Raw genomic sequence first — 16,458 nt, forward strand, 5'->3', positions numbered from 1 at the left:
ACACACACACACACACACACACACACACACACACACACGCTTGAGTGCATTCAGGATCACTCAACCACTCCGGCTTACGCAGCCAGTTAGGAAGGAGGGGCAGAGAAAGAGATGGGGGACAGAGAGAGGAGAAAGATGGGGAGGATGTCAGAAGCAGACAGATGGAGAGAGGAAGAGCAGGAGAAAGTGAGACTAGAAAAGAGAGGGAGTGTGAAAATGCACGGTCACACTGGTGGGCGGTAAGGTGTGAGGACTCAACAGCTCACCAGCATCAGAGCGAGCCAAATTTCAGCTGCCCTGCATCTATTCAAAGAGAAACTGCCATGGCAACACACAAGCACACACGCACATCTCTGTGCTGACAGCCCTCACATACACTGTAACAACCTACATTGTTAGTACAGTGTTTGAACATCTGTTTGTAGCCATGACCACAAAGCATACAGTCGATCAGCACTTCATAATATAGTCATTTATGCGCTTGGTGAAAAAGCTGACGTCACTTTGAAGCAGCGAGCACGCACATGGGCAAGTCTCTTCTTATTTGTCTGTGTCACTCTCGCTTACACAGAAACACAGCAACGATGTGTCAGCGTCCCTGCTTCCTTCAGGGCATCGGCCCAAATGTGAAATCCATAGTCTTGTCCATTCCCTCAAGAGATCAGGTTACGTCCAACACTTCCAACTACACACACATATACACATAGATGAAGGGGCTCAGGTGGTCTGCTGCAGTGGGCTCATACACACCCACACAAACTTTGTAAAACATGATGCAGCACTGCAGCAGCAGACAGCAGAGGCCGACGAGTCGAGAAGTATAAGCCAGACATTAAAAAACAAAAAACAAACAGGCAGTGCTTAAAAAATAGATGAGACCCATTGATCTGGTAGCATATAAAGAGCTGCAAAGCCACGGCGTAAACACTCTACCGATTTCCTTCTCTTGTTTTCTTTTGGTTGAATTGATGCTCGCTGGTTGGCATTGCATGCAGTCTTATTTTGTGCTTGCTCAGACACAAATATGAACCTGGGGCAAGTCATTTCAATAAAAAGGGGTGTGTTTGCATTGTGAACTCATCAAGAGTAGGAGTTTTTAATGCCACACTATATCCTAGAGGTATTCTTTAAGGCCCTTCCAGCAGAATATAACAATAATTCTTACTTATGTAATTAATTATGGGCCGATTATCCGCCAATGTCAAAATGTCAGCCTTCAAAATGCTCTAAACACTTGGTTTCTGATGCTTCTTCTAGAGTTCTACTATTCAAGTAGAGTGAAAAAACAAAAATGCAAAGCCAGAAATTAGCATTGTGGTGAAGTAAAGGGGGAAAAAAAAAACCCAAACATATTGCCTGCTGTCTACAACAGACCATTTTTGATGAAAATAGATGCAGATGCCCCCCAAAGAACCCCAGGCTCCAAAATGAAAATGGATATATGCAAAAGCCTCATTTAAGTACTTTTCCATAATTAAATCATCCACTTTAGACAAATGAAATCATTATAGTGCCAATCATTTTTCCTTCTTCGTTATCATTTGGTTACTCGGTCAAGCTGAACAGTAGGTTTACATCTGCCACCTGTTAGGGAATAAAAAAAAAAAAAAAGCCCACAGTGGGTGCAACAAATTGCACGAACACCACATGCTAAAACACACACAGACACACAAACCAGCCATGTGTGATGCACCCTGCACGAAGGCTGAGAAAAAACTACATATGCATGCCCCCACCCCACTGGCAGCTGGGAATGGCTTCCTCCGTTACTACATTTCCCATGTCTCCCTTGGTCTTTGCTTCTTGGTCTTTGCTTCTGTCCATAACCCCTGCAGCTGGTGTGCGTTTGCCTCTCATGACACAGACCCCTCTTCCTGGCACGCCAGCTCCTGCATTCCTGCTGTGTCATTAACGCGCACACGTTTAAATAATTTTTTTCATTTCAGAGAGGTCTCCGTGGCTGCAGCTTGCATGTCTTTGGGACAAGTCGGAGAGACTGTTTCAAGGACGTTTCTTTTTAAGAACATCCGCCTTCCATGAAGGCGTTGCCAAGACAACTGTGACCCAGAACAATCACTCGTTAACCGTGCCCCCAAAGCACGTGATGGACATGTTGGAAGGAAACTGACAGCTGAGTGTGAACTTTAGAGGCAGCCCCACTCTAAACACAAGACAGTGACACACACTGTGTCACCACTCCCTGACAGACACAAAAGCATCCCTACTTCCTGGAACAGTTTAATTCCAGGGCGAGGACACTTCCTTCTTTAGGCCCCAGGCTGCATCTCTGCAAGGGGCCCTCTTAAATATCCAGCTCTCACATACATTTGTGTGTCTGGCTCTTTCTCTCTTCACATTTTCCTCCCTTTTTTTGTTTAGACATTTTTTCATTTTTCAAATACATTGACCAGACCTCTCTTTTCACATCTGATTTAAAAAAAAAAAAAACATGAATAGGAACACTGTATGCAATCCTTTGGACAAATGGAAAACACATTAGGTACTAAATTTGGAAGGGCTTCAGGTAATAGACAGTGCCATGAGTGGATAAAGGGCATTACTGTACAAATAACAGCATCAACAAAGAGGAGATTGTTTCTGTCCTGTGTCCCACTCTAGCAGAAATCATCTGCAATCAACAATAACCCAACCAGACTGGGATCAGAAGATTTGAATTAGCTTGTTTTTGTGAATCACTTCAATAAACAAAAATAATAAAAACCAGTGTGGAAAATAGCAGCCAGCAAGCCGTAATATTTGCAGAGCGCCTTTTCTTTTTTTTTTTTTCCCCTTACAAAGCTGTTCTTAAACTTCCTGGATCTTGTTGTTTTATTCCAGTCTGTTATGGAAAAAAAATCAGAGGTGTGAATGTCTGTAGTCATCTGTGCATTTACTAACATCTGTGTGGTTAACACAGTAGCTAAAAATAGATTAGTTTGCATATGTGCAACTTTTCAGAAAATAAGTACAGTACTTGATCTGTGGGGGTGGGAGAGTAACGTCAACAATCTCAGTGTAAATTAGAGTGGAAACTTTTGAGACAACAGATTGCAAATTCAACACAGATCTGCAACAGTGAGAGAAATAAAAGCTTACTGTGAGGAGCATCTCTTACTACAGACCCCAGCCGCGGCTCGACTCACATGGTTCCACTTAAATCGGGAATTATCTCCTTCGGCGAGGAAGACTCTCCCCTGACAAGATCCTCCGAGGCTTTACTTCTCTTTGATTTGGCTTTGATTTTCAAGGTCCTCTGAATCAAGGCTTTGAGGAGGGGCAAAGCCTCCCTCTGTGCACCCCCACTTGCTCCAGCTTTGTGAAATAAACATGGCCCCACACTGTTAACTTAGAAAAAACTGTAAACCAGTGACACGACAGGCGATATGATGGTTTGAGCACATGGTGCGCCAGACATGCATGTCAGGGGCACTGCAATAAAACAGGCATTTGAAACCACCTTAAATAGAACTTCTCTTTGACTTTGCTACGCAAAGTCAAAGTCACAAAAAACAACAATCTGCGTGTGTGATGTGTGCAAAGAGGTTTCGCAAAGCTTACTGGCAGCAGCGTCAATAACAGTTTTTCCTTTTTCCTACACTCAAGAGTTTATAACCCACAAAAAGTAGTCACTCTGCTTTACAGGAAGTCTTACCTCTGAAGTGGCTTTTCCTTCTTTCTATTGAGGTTAAAGGTCAGATGACACTGCCACTTCACTCTGGGGCTGTGGAAACAAAGAGAAGAAGAAATTCGATTAGATATGATTTAGTGCCTATTTTGAGTTGCAATGGCAAAATACAATCCCCGCTTTTGGTCACCTCATCGAAAGCTATTAGTCAGTGAAACCCCAAACTTGTGGATCGCCTCCTATTGCTCTCACTGCGCTGCAGGAAGATCGAGAGGCACGGCTGCCAGCAGCTGGAGACGAGCAGGGTGATTTCACTGTCACAAGAATGCAGGGGATTAACCGGAGGGTGCTCGAGAGCGAGCGATTTAACCAAGCGCAGACTTAAACGCCGCGCGTGGCCAGAGAAATAAAGCTCTGAAAGCAATCAAGTGCGGTTCGCTCTCCATCATAAACGCTCTCCATCATTACGGCGAGATTAACAATGTGACATTTGAGCTGTGGAGGCCGCCTTCATTTTACTACAAAGCATTTCCCGCCAGTACACGCATGAACACACGTGTGCAGCTAAAACCTAATAAGCATGTCTAACCGCCACAGGCTAATCATTTCACAGCGTGAGTCAGAGTAGAAACCTTGTCAAAACTCTTAGGTGTGCACCGACTGTGACTCACCAGTCACCGGCGATAATGCTGACTAGGCTTTAACCATTTCATTCGCAACACCGCTGAGTCACACCAGCCCATTTTTTCCCCTTTTTTAAGATCTAAAAATCAATCTAGATGTTTAATCATAATCTGACAATGAAAAATAATGGTAGTATAAGGTTAGAACATGCTGAGCAAGACAGGAAATATAAATGCTGTATATTGGTGTGCATTACTGTGTGTGTGTGTGTGTGTGAGAGAGAGAAAGAGAGGCCGGCAGCTGATGTTATGGCTATTCCCGCTGGTCTCAGCTGTTCCTTCGTTTTTCTACGCACCAACTGTTGTTGAGCCACAGCATGAGGCCCCTCCCGGGAGCAAAAACAGAAAGAGGAAAAAACCTGACCTGTGTAACTGCGTGTGTGTGTTTTCACAGCAAACAGACTTCATGTAACAAGGGAAGAGTGTTAAAGGGGATGAAAGATCTCATGGGTGCGTTGTGCACATGCACGGCATTACTGACACTTGCATCTTAAAAAGACAAACAAACAATAAAAAACATATTGCCTGCTCAAATTACAGATCACCCTCCCCCCACCATTTCTGTGTAATTTGCACACAGTCGACATGTGATATCACTCAGTCAACACAGGGCCATTGAACAGGTGCGGCAGTGACACACGGGCCTGTGCAGCTGCAGGGGGGGGACACACACAGTTGTTTCAGTCACAACAGCGCGGCGGCCGGTGGGGCAGCTGCTCCACGGCTGAAAACAAAGGCAGGCCTGCGTCACATGCACAGACAAACATGACCAAGTTATGATGGAGATGCACTGTATGGAGGAAGAGGAGGGTCTTTCTGATGTGAACAGACAGTGTTGTTGTAGAGTTGAACCACGCATTTAAACAGATGTTGCTATGAGCGGTATAAAATGGTCAGGTAAGTGTGCCGTTATGGACCCAGTGTATTAAAAAAAAAGCAAACAAAGAAACCCCCCCCCAACAAACAAACTAGTAACTACCAAACAACACTGTCTTCCTTTGACTGGAAACTCAAGTTGTTAACTGGGCACTACAAAAAAACCCAAACAAAAACCCCCACAACTGCCCCCAAAAAAGTGCTCTGCGTCTCGCTGTCAACAACATCAGCAGATTTTTTTTTCCTTTCATTATTTTTTATGTGCTTTACTTTGGTGCCCCATTCAACACCAGACTGAGGGGAAACACAGAGTCCAGTGTAGTGGACACAGGTGTGTCCTTGTCCACCCACACTTCCCCGATTAGCAGCACTCCTCTGGGGCGGCTCATTTCCTATCGGGCCAGGAAGTGGGAAGAAGGGCAGTGCAGTCGGAGAGCATGGAGTGATGATGTCACAGCAGGAAATAAAGACTCAGATTGTTGTAGGTGAAATGAGCAAGCGGGCGAAGGAGTTAGAGGGCAGGGATAAATGCATGACACATGTGCACTACGCTTCTTGGTAACTATATCAAAGCCACAATCTGTGACTCCAGCATGAGCAACAATCTGACTCTGACATGCAAACTTTGACACACAAAGACAGCTGAAGCAGACTGTTCAAAGTTTTGGTGGACTACGTGCAAACTTGTGTCATATTTAAACAGCCGAATGGTGTTGACAAAACAACACCACTACATTCAAAGCAGCACGCTATCCAGTGTAAAAACATTAACTTTAACATAAGATTAATACATTGCATTGGTATCCAGAATTTGCTGCGTGTCTCACTAGTCAGGCCCCATCTGCTCTGGTTATAGTGGTATATAATCACACGCTGACCTATCAACTCACCTAACCTCAGCTTCACAAACAAAATGTCAAGGTGACACAATACAAACTAGAGATTACTTGTTTTGGGTTTTTTTTGGTTTTTTTTTTAAAGCATTAGGCTCATTTGTGTGGGTTGGAAGACAAGCTATTTTCTGGAAAATTTATTTACTGTATAAAATTTAACTGTTGCAGAACAGATACACACCTTCATCTGATCTCAAAGGACCCCGAGCGTTCTTGTGAGGGCAGATGATCAATCAATCAGCTGCCTTCATGGTTTGATCCAGTGCCGATTCTCACCGGTAAGGCATTAGTAATGGTATGACTGCATTGCATTGATCAAGTCAAGTGCAATTCTGAGAAGTAGCTGCTTTCCTTCTTGCACAGAGGCCAGCATGACCTCCTCAGTGGGTCAGGACTAAAATTACAACTTTTATGTCAGCCGAGGCTGGGAAAGAAAAAAAACCCCTCAAATTACCTTCTTACTACCTTCAAAACTCTATTCATATCACCCTTTTACTCTCAGTACAGGGCGCTGGGAAGACTGCTTTCTAATATTAAAATACTACCCATGTGGGTCCCTAATTTTACTTTTTCTATTTAAACAGCTAAATCCTTATTCAAATTACGGCACCAAGACTCTACTGAAGCTAGAAACACAACCTGCCCTGCTTAGCAGCTTTTCCCAGTGGTTACGATCACTCACAGGCTTCTTTAGCAATACCCACTCACACACGGCCAAGTCTGGTTGCAATTACAAGGAGCTGATCTCCTCTCCTCTGTGGGATTCTCCACGGCCCATGCAGTGAGCACTGGTCTCTGGAAAAACCACACATGGTGGGAATTATGGAATAACGCTGCATCAGGAATGTTCCCACGATGGCCACTGGGATCTGATGGAGGTCCCACCGGCTGGCTAGCTGCCGACAGGGTTTATTGGCAAATGTAATGTAACACTCACACACATACAGAATTACATGATGAAATGCCTCTTGTGTTAGCGCACAGCTGGATCAAAATGGTCCTTTGTTTCAAAACGTTTTTGCACACTTGTCATTTAAGTGCACACAAATCCGTGTGTTGAGCTCTCAGACTTCATCATTAGCACAGCTTGATCACAGCTGATCAGCTTAAAGCCTGAAATCTCACTTCTTATTTACACCATTTCATCTGAATAATCTCTTGATGGGGATGACCAAAAAGCAGTGAGGGGTGAAGCTGACAAATCAAACATGACAGTGACCCTCCCTGTCACCCCAAAGGCATGTTGCGGTGACAATCTCAGGGGCAGCTCTCGACTCATACACCGAGTATGGTTGACTGTGTGGCACGTGGGTCAAAATAATCAGGACTCTCTAGAGAGTGAAGATCAACGGAGCAGAGAGAGATTAGCAAGCTACTCAGCCACGAACTTAACCCAGAGATGCAGTCAATAGGCGCTTGCGCTCCCTTGCTGAGCTGCCAGGGTATTAGTGAATGAGATTTGCCAAGAGGCAGTCACACAAGCACCCACGCACACACACACACACACACGTTATTTTGTGAGATTAAGCCTGTAGGTTTGACTAACCGTCCGGGGATTCTCTCAGAAAAATGTGTCAATCCACTTTTACCGCACAGAGCACGGCTGTTTTCACTCACTGCGCTGTAGGTCACTGCAGTTACTAACTGAAACTCTAGATTCCTTCAGTGTCCTACATGAACCCTGATGTTAACACGCAAAAAAAAAGGAGGAAAAAATGGAGCAGCCTGCCAAGATCAGTCGGTACAGTAATGCAGAAACTGAAGCCAAGCGTTGTGAAAAAGTGACTTCCAGACATTGGCAAAGGACGCGAGGATAGGAAGACTGACCTCAGTGTTTCCAGGCTGTCGTATTTCATATGACATCAGCTCCACTGAACAATATTTTATAGGTTCTCATGAACCCCTCTCATCTGTCTTCTTCCTCCATATGCTACTTCTCTCCTTCAACTCTCTTCCTCACAGGTGTTTCTTTGACTTCCCAAAGTCTTTTTGGCAGCCTGTATAATTGTGAAGTAAGTGTCACGGGGATGTGTGGTGAGCCCTGTGGCAATGAGACAAGGACAGGCTGCTTTCCAGTCCTTTTGTAAGTACCACTTGCAGAGAGTAGTTACTTACTAAAAAGACATGAGCTGGGGTAACTTTCATGATTACGGAGGAGGGTGTAGCTACAACATCTGAGAAGGGAAAGTAGGCTACAGTGCATATTTAATGGTAAAGCAGGACTTTTAAGCCCCAGTTTTTGCTGCGCTGCTTGTTTGCTGCTTGAACAGAAACACTTGAAAGAGTTGGAGCATTTCAATAATGTAGGGGTGCATCTGTTTCTGCTTTTACTGTATGCAATGCAAACAATATCCTTACTTAATATAAACTAGTGGGTTCCACTTAACTAATGCCTATGTGAACTTTTTGCCCACAAACTGAGCAGCTTAGCTGTAAATACATGTTTCGTTTAATAACTTTTGCCTGACTGTACAGAACTCTTCTGCAAGAGCAGAGACTTGTGAGTCTGTTAATGTTTAACTTTAAATTTATAATTTAGTAGTGCTGTAATCATGATGTTATTTATGTTGTGTTTAGACTTTGATTTCTCAGGATTTGTACTGCGGTTTTAGTGTTTGTGAGAGTTCAGCTTAGCAACAGGCCACCAAATGTTCACAATTATTATAAACCCATTGTTCTTGTACTCGTGCGGGGTATGGGTCACAGGAACAGAAGAAAACCTGAGTTTATGGTCTCTTAAAACCAAATGTAAATATTGCAAAACTTTCTAAAAACTAATTAAGCTACTCATAGTGATACTTTCCAAGTCTATGCAACCACTTTGTCAGGTAAACCTGTTCAACTGCTTGTTAATGCAAATAGATAATTGGCCAATCACATGGTAGCAGCTGGATGCATTTAGGCATGTGGACATGGTGACGATGCCCTGCTGAAGTTAAAATTCTGCAACAGAATGAGGAAGAAAGGTAATTTAACTGGGTTTGACCATAGCAGTTGATGCCAGACAGACTAGTCTGAATGTTTCATAAACTGAAAACAAATATCCAGTGAGTGCCAGTTCTCTGGCTGAAAATTGATGCCACTTGCTATAATCAAGGTAAGCAGAAGAGCCTCTAAACTCACAACGTGTTCAGCTTTGAAGCAGATGGGCTAAAGCAACAGAAGAGCACACTGGGTGCCACTCTTGTCAGCTAAGAGCAGGAAACTGAGGCTACAGTTTACACAGGCTCACCAAAACTGGACAATGAAATAAAACGCAGCCTGGTCGAATGAGTTGATTTCTACAGAGACACTCAGATGATAGGGTCAGAATTTGGCATAAACAACTGATCCATCCTGGCTTGTATCAACAGTTCAGGCTGAAGGTGACAGTATATTGGTGTAGGGGATATTTTTTTTCACACATTTTGGGGCCCTGTAGCAGCTGAGGATCATTTAAGCATCATAACCTACCTGAGTGCTGCTGCTGACCACGTCCATCCCTTTTTTTCCACAGTGCATTCATCTTCTTACAGCTGCTTCTAGCAGGATAACACGCGATGTCACAAAGCTCAGAAACGATTTTACTTGCTCATCTGATATCTACATGCAGTTTTTTATTGCTATCAACTCTATTCTGATTTTCTGTTACATTTTAATGTTATTATTCCTAAATTATTATTTTAATTCTACAGCACTTTGTGAGTACATGTGTGTGAAACGTGGTCTATAAATAAACTTCAATTCAATTAAGATATTTAAATGATTCAGGGCTGTATTTAAATAAAGTTAAATGTTATTTGATGCATGCCCCCTGGTAAATGCAAAGTACATTCTTTTATACTAAAACATCATTAAGCAACAAGATCTCAACTGTCCGCCTCTCTGTCTCCCTTGGGTGTGCGGTGTTGCTGTTATTTAATAATTTTGAGGCAACGAGTTTGCATTTTCTTTTAATATGAAACCAACTTATCAGATTTTAACAGTGTGTGTTTGGAGCAGAATACTATTTGGAGCTCAAGTGGATGACAAATTAAATTGCGTGCATGCCTGAGTTTGGAATATATTTTCTATTTGCAGCAAGATTTTGTTTTTTTCCAATGCTTCAGACATACCACAACTGCCACTGTAACCATACACACAAATCTGACACTCCATCACAATGCAAAGCCATCCTTTACCTCCCAAAGGAGACTCCTAGAAAGAACACTGTATCTGCTGTAACTACATCCTTGGTTTTCTCTGACAGTCTTATAATGCCAATATTGTTAGTGTTTTCAAAGTGGTAAATAAACCCAGATCCTCAGTGGATTTCCCTGGTATGTAACCCGGAGGTCGATGGTTAGAAAGCAACTGTACAAGCAGGCGTGCGCTCCTCCAAACAGAGGCAATCTAAACATTTCAGGCCCAAAAGGAAGGCATTTCACAGCTGGGTTAAGGGACATAGTGCAGATGAAATTTGTTTGCATTTGCGTGCGATGCTTCAAACCTCTCAAACCACATCTATGCTGAACAGTTATCAGCTAGAATGCAAACAAACACATCAAGCCTGCATGCACGTGACCACGAGGACACGCACGCTGCTGTCACGGCTTCATGAGAACCAAGTGAACTCTGATCAGACGGGGAGCAGAGAGGAAACACTGAATGGCTCTGCTGATGTTTATCCCAGGCTAGAAATCATGCTGCTAAAAGATTTGACTGTTTAATTTAATTCACTTGCAAAATTGTGAATTGCTTTCACATGCACCGAGTAGGAAATAAATCCACCTTCTCCTTCCATATGTAATTTTTAGGGCTGACAGATCATACGTCACTCCAAGTCTGCACTTTGCACAGTATTCATACTACTCCCGCTCGTCTGAAGCATTTTTTGTTGTCTTCTTGTCTAAGAGGCATTATGAACTTCTAAAGGCTGTCCATCCACACAGACCAGCCATCTCATCCATCAAACAGTCCCGTGACTGTTGTGGCCTTTGGAATCACCCTACGATACGATATTATCACACTACTTCACTCCCGATACAATATATTTGTGACAGCATTTTGCAGAGAGTATTGCAGTAAGATATATTGTGACTTATCTTTTTTAAACTGCTAGATATGTGCTCAAAGTTAAACTTTGTCAATATCCGTTTTAATCAATAAGATGAATTTCTCTCACTAAAACCTGCCATAAATGTTGCCACAAGATGGATCTGATATCAGTCTGTCGTTGAATTGTGTCAAGTTGGCAATTACAAGCAATTTGTTTCTGATAATACAGCAATACACGTGTCCAACACCCTCAAGATCTGGGCAACCATTTAATCACCACAAGTTGCAATCGGTTGCAGAATGTGAAAAATATCAAACAAGCTCCCCCCCTCCATTACACAATGCAACGTAAAGTTAACAAAGCAGTGAAATAAACCATCTGCAGTACAGTTAAGAGGGGAGGCGGGGTCGTCACCAGCCACCCAGCTGTGAGAATCAGCCACCTGCCATTGTCAAAGTCATAGTGATTAATAGCTGCATAAGCTGCTTAAACAAATTGTACAGTAAAAGAGGCAACAACAAAGAGACAATTAATGACTGAAGGATACAAAAGGCTAAACACGTATCATAGCAGAGCAGATGAAATATCGGAAATAGGTCAGGAAAGAGGCTCTGTGACCATAAAGACTAAGTAGTTATATAGACTAACCAGAGTAGCATGGTCTCAGTGACTTGCCCTTTGAAACAACAAAAGTTGGCAACTTCATCTGATTATTAAGCATCTGCGCGCTTATAGAATAATGCAATGCAATCTTTTTTTACCAATCCCAGGAAACTTACCCTTTTTGCCCACTTGGCTATAAATAACAATGGTTTCAAAAATCTAAAATCTGCCATATAGATTAAAAAACATTTGAGAAAAAAAGATCTGATGCAGGATTTACAACAAACTCATCAACATCACACGCTGACATGCTTTGGCCTCAGGAACAGCCACAGTCTTGCCAAACACATCGACAGTTACAAAGCAAAACACATCATGACTTACTGAAGCCCCCTCCCCCTTCAATAAGTGAAGGGGTCCAAGTGTTTCCTCAGAAAAGGCATCGTCAGTTCAAATACAAAGTTCGGTTTAGATAAATCAAGCTGCTGCTTCGCTGACTTGTGATTGATGGAATATAGCGTGAGCTTCAGCGCCTCAGAGTGGGCTTTTCCTTTAAGAGCTGAAATCCCACCAGAACTGACCCGTACTAAAAATGCATACTCGTGATACTGCACTCATCCATTAGCACAGATAAGACCCAACATGGAAAAAAGATACGACTGTAGGTCAATTATAGCTGTGTATTTTGTCTGTGCACTTGAGCTGCCGAACGAGGACCAAGACCATGCACTGCCCGAGGGGAGAGCAGGAGGAGAGGCTGATGCCCTCCTTCTGCCTACTCCAATCAGTAGTACAGCATACAGGGAGCAGGCTGCACTGTCTATGTGCTGCTGTAGCACAGGTGGGCTACAACAGCTGAGTGCTGAGCTTTGAGATAGTAAGAGTCTATGTTTGTTTTAAAGCATGCAAGGCCTTGTAATCAATTTCCATGTAAGAGAATAAAAAACAATTGACAAAAGAAAATATGATCAGAATCTCAGTTGATTTCCAGCCAAAGAAAGCACTGACACAAGTCTCTACATTTATATAAAGGCTAACAGGCACAGCCTCTTGCTATCTGGAACAGCAGAGTGTTTGCAGGCTGCAGACAGGCTGGCTAGCCATTTGTCTTTGTCTGTAAATGGAAGGGGCAGCTGTCACCAAAGGTCAGCAAAATGTTACCAGAACAAGGCCCTATAGAGGCTAAGCCCACGTGCCTGCAACAAGGAGGGGGGACACACCCAAGTGGAATGAGACCTACACACTTTCTCCTTCTGCGCATTCACTCAAATGCAACACACCCACAACAAGGCATCCTGCTGGGATCATTGGGCAAGTCTCCGATGCAGCTGGTGGCCTTTTCAAGTTTACTCTGGGCTGTCCAACCCGAGCAGTGGTGCCTCTTACTGGCGTGGTTACATCGGGTTACAGTCTTCCCCTCCAGCTCTCCATCAGGGTCAGCTGAAAGATACGTTTGAAGTGGCATCCACCCCGCCCGACCCTCCATTACCCACTTACACCTGCGGCTGTAACACAACCTGGGTAAACTTACACCATCTTTGAGCTTTCGTGCAGGGAAGTTTCCTGCTCGGGGACACGGGTGAGTGGATGGATGGATGAGTCGCAGCTTGCACGACAGACCCAGAAAAGTGCTGACAGACAGATGGACGAGCATGCAAGAGATGGTAACACACACACATACACGCCAAGAATAGCTTTCAAAACTTTCCCGTCTCTGGAGATCAATCCTCAAGCCTGAATTTTCTTTGACAACTGTTATTCCCATCTAATCAACTATATCCTGGGGAAATCAAGCAAAAAATAAAAAAGGCTGAAAAGCAGCAGAGGGACAGCAGGGGAAAAACATAAGAGGTTTCCCCCCCCCTTCATCTTTGGCAAAACAAGACAGCATGGACCAATAGGAAAACATGTTTTATGTTCTATATTTTTGTTGGAAGCTGATGGTTTTTCTAAAATATAACCTTCTCTCTCACTATGTCCTGTTTTTCTCCAAAAAGAAAGCTTGCACTGCAGTTAAAGAAAAAAAAATGCTTTAAAACAAGGATAGTAAAATGACACAGTACCTTAAAACATGGTTTAAAATTTAATCCACAACTGGTGGGTTTTTTTTTATTACTAAGCAGTATGCCATACTGCCAATACACTGTGGCTTTGGAAGCAAGTTTACCATCTCATAGTACAACATGAAAGTCTGCATTAATTTTCTCTTGACACAAGCCTTTGTGTTAGAACACCTCCTTTTGTTTATAGTTATGACTTTGACATGAATAATAACACTGAATTAAACAGGTTGTGTATGTTTTTTGCTGCAGCTATAAAAAAAAATGTGGCTGGCCACCCAAAACATCCAAAACAACAGAACAAATATCTTTTGGACCTTCCATTTTGCATAACCAGCTGATAATTAAGTTCTCCAGAAGCACATTCATAACAGGAAACAGAGCCTCAGTTGAACTGCCCAAAGGAATATGCTGGGTTTTCCAGATGTGTTTTGGACATCATTCATTTCAGGACTGCTTTTGTGTCACTGACATGACAAGGGAGTGAAATTTGACTCTGGTCTGCTGCCAAAAATCCCCATCCTTAAAGGCATGTATGTGCCTGACAGCGAGAAACCAGAAGTCCAGTAGTTATTTTCAACTCATTGACTGCACTGTAAGCAAACGGCCTGCATTGTTGCTGCACTGTCTCAATGCCCGGAATAATAGTACTTCCAGTCTAGTGCTTTGTGGATGCAAATCAGGCGTGCCTTAAGGACACAAACGGTCTATTACAAAGCCACTGTGGGGAATAAAGACTGTCGGGGGGCTGCTTTAGTGGCTCATTTTGGAAAAGAAAAATGCTGCTTGTTTTTGTTGTGTGTTCAGAAAAAAATAAGGGGAAAAAGCTGTCCTCAATTGGCTTTGGTAACATGCTTTTTTAAAAAAAAAAAAAAAGAAAGAAAGAAAAGAAAAGAAAGAAAAAAAAGAAAAGAAAAAGGCATACGTCTGCCAGCCAGCCTCTGCCAATGACCTTTGAACCTTCCCAGTCAACGGTTCATCATCTTTGCACTATTAGCATCTGGCTGCAAGCTAATTGTAAGAGTAAAAATTCAAAGCCATGCGTGCGAAAAGGCTTGTTATGAAGCTAAATTAGTGTAAGCACAACATGTGTCTGAGCTTTAACTTTTCCCACAGACTTCAACTAAGACTCCACGAACAGTGCTAGTTTTTTTCCTTCATCCCCCCACCCACACACCAAGGTGTCCACTAGCTAAGGTGGATGCTAGCATAAAACTGGCTATAGCCACTGGTCAAACTGGCTGCATGTTTTATCCAATCTGCTGCCGGCGGCGTCACCCAACAAAGGGAATTAAAGCTGTGCCCATGAGCTGCAGTGGGGAGGCAGGCGACAATGGGCTGAAACCAGCAACAATAACACACCTCTCCCCCTCATTTTATCTGGTTTGAGGTAAACTATCGTATTTCATTAGGGGGAAAAAAAGAAGATAAAAACATTAGCGCGACAATACCATCGGCCATTGTAGCCTCCTCCCCGCTAAACAGGGTGGAGACTAGCCACACATCTTTCTGTTCAGCTGAAGGCAGAGGATGAAAATGAGGGTGGAAATACCTGTAGACGTCCACGACAGAGGCGCAGGGTTCAGCTTTGGCAACAAAACATCACACCAGTAACGGGCTCGTGTTCAGCTGGCACTCCCATTTAAAAAAAAAAAATGCGGCTCTTTTCCCAGTCGGCGCAAACGCCGCACACCCTTCCTCCCCAAGAAAAGCAGCGTTCAATGGCCGCATAAAGGGGGGGCACACAAACCTCCCCCCTCCCATTCAAACAAACGCCCTACCACAACAAACACTTTAACAAACAGCTAACGACGCATTCACAGGAGAATGTCTTCTTTCCCAATATCTAGCGGTTCATCTTTTAAAGAAGTGCGTCCGTTCCCTTTCCCCGAGGATACAGTCTAGGATGGGCTGGAAACATTAACTGACATTTAGGTTTTTTTATTCCCTACCATGGTTGACATTTTCTCTGTATAAGTTAATAAGTTAGAAGTGAAGGAAGGAGAGGGGGATATCATTTTTAAAATGCCAGAGTAGCGAGGTGGGGGGAAAAAAATCCACTTACAGTGAAACAGGATTCACAAAGAGGCTCCTCTCCTCTGGTCTGCGCTCCAATGGGAGTAAACGTCCACAGCGAGAGGGGAAACTCCTGATATGTGTATTTATCTATTTTTAAATAAAATATATTTAAATTCCGCCCATTATCCTCATCTTTTTTTCCACGCGTTGCCCTCGTCTACACGAACACACAGAGTCCACTACTCTATCCCCTTTTTCCATTCTTCTCAGCCGGAGACACGCTGCGCGTCTCCGTCGTTTCCTGTCCAGCCCAGGATCCAGCGTTGCCTTCAGGATCTACCGGGAATATTGTGGATTAGAGATGACGAGGAATGGCATAGCTAAAAGGCAGACGAAAGGAGAAACGATAAGCTCCTCTGTTTGGCCAATAAGCATGGTTTTATGCTTAATTCTTCAATATAAAGTTATCATTTGCCCCTAAATTAAAAATAAATAAATAAAAATGACAAGCTATACAGTTTTGCTTTTCCAGGGTCGGTCACTAAAGTATTATTATTTACAGATTGTAAAGGCAACATCAGCATTCAAGAGCTATTAAATAATAATAACAACAATGATACTAATAATAAATATAATAATAATAATATAATTACGCTTTTCAGTGCGTCTGAAGAGAAATTCA

General features: G+C 43.0%; 1 protein-coding gene across 6 annotated transcripts in view; it reads right to left on the minus strand.

Annotated features, from left to right (window-relative positions):
- Positions 1–16,108, minus strand: part of raph1b (Ras association (RalGDS/AF-6) and pleckstrin homology domains 1b) — a 39,927-nt gene extending 23,819 nt beyond the window's left edge. For 3 of the 6 annotated variants that reach the window (XM_042219923.1, XM_042219922.1, XM_042219920.1), the window contains exon 1: positions 3,097–3,646. In XM_042219923.1, the coding sequence (XP_042075857.1) occupies positions 3,097–3,108 (12 nt within the window). In that variant the 5' untranslated portion in view covers positions 3,109–3,646. The other 3 variants (XM_005920047.3, XM_005920048.3, XM_005920049.2) reach the window with 3 other exon arrangements.
- Between the last annotated feature and the right edge of the window lie 350 nt (positions 16,109–16,458).

This window comes from Haplochromis burtoni, unplaced genomic scaffold, assembly GCF_018398535.1.
Source record: "Haplochromis burtoni strain Fernald_Lab_line unplaced genomic scaffold, NCSU_Asbu1 Contig_40, whole genome shotgun sequence".
NCBI lineage: Eukaryota > Metazoa > Chordata > Actinopteri > Cichliformes > Cichlidae > Haplochromis > Haplochromis burtoni.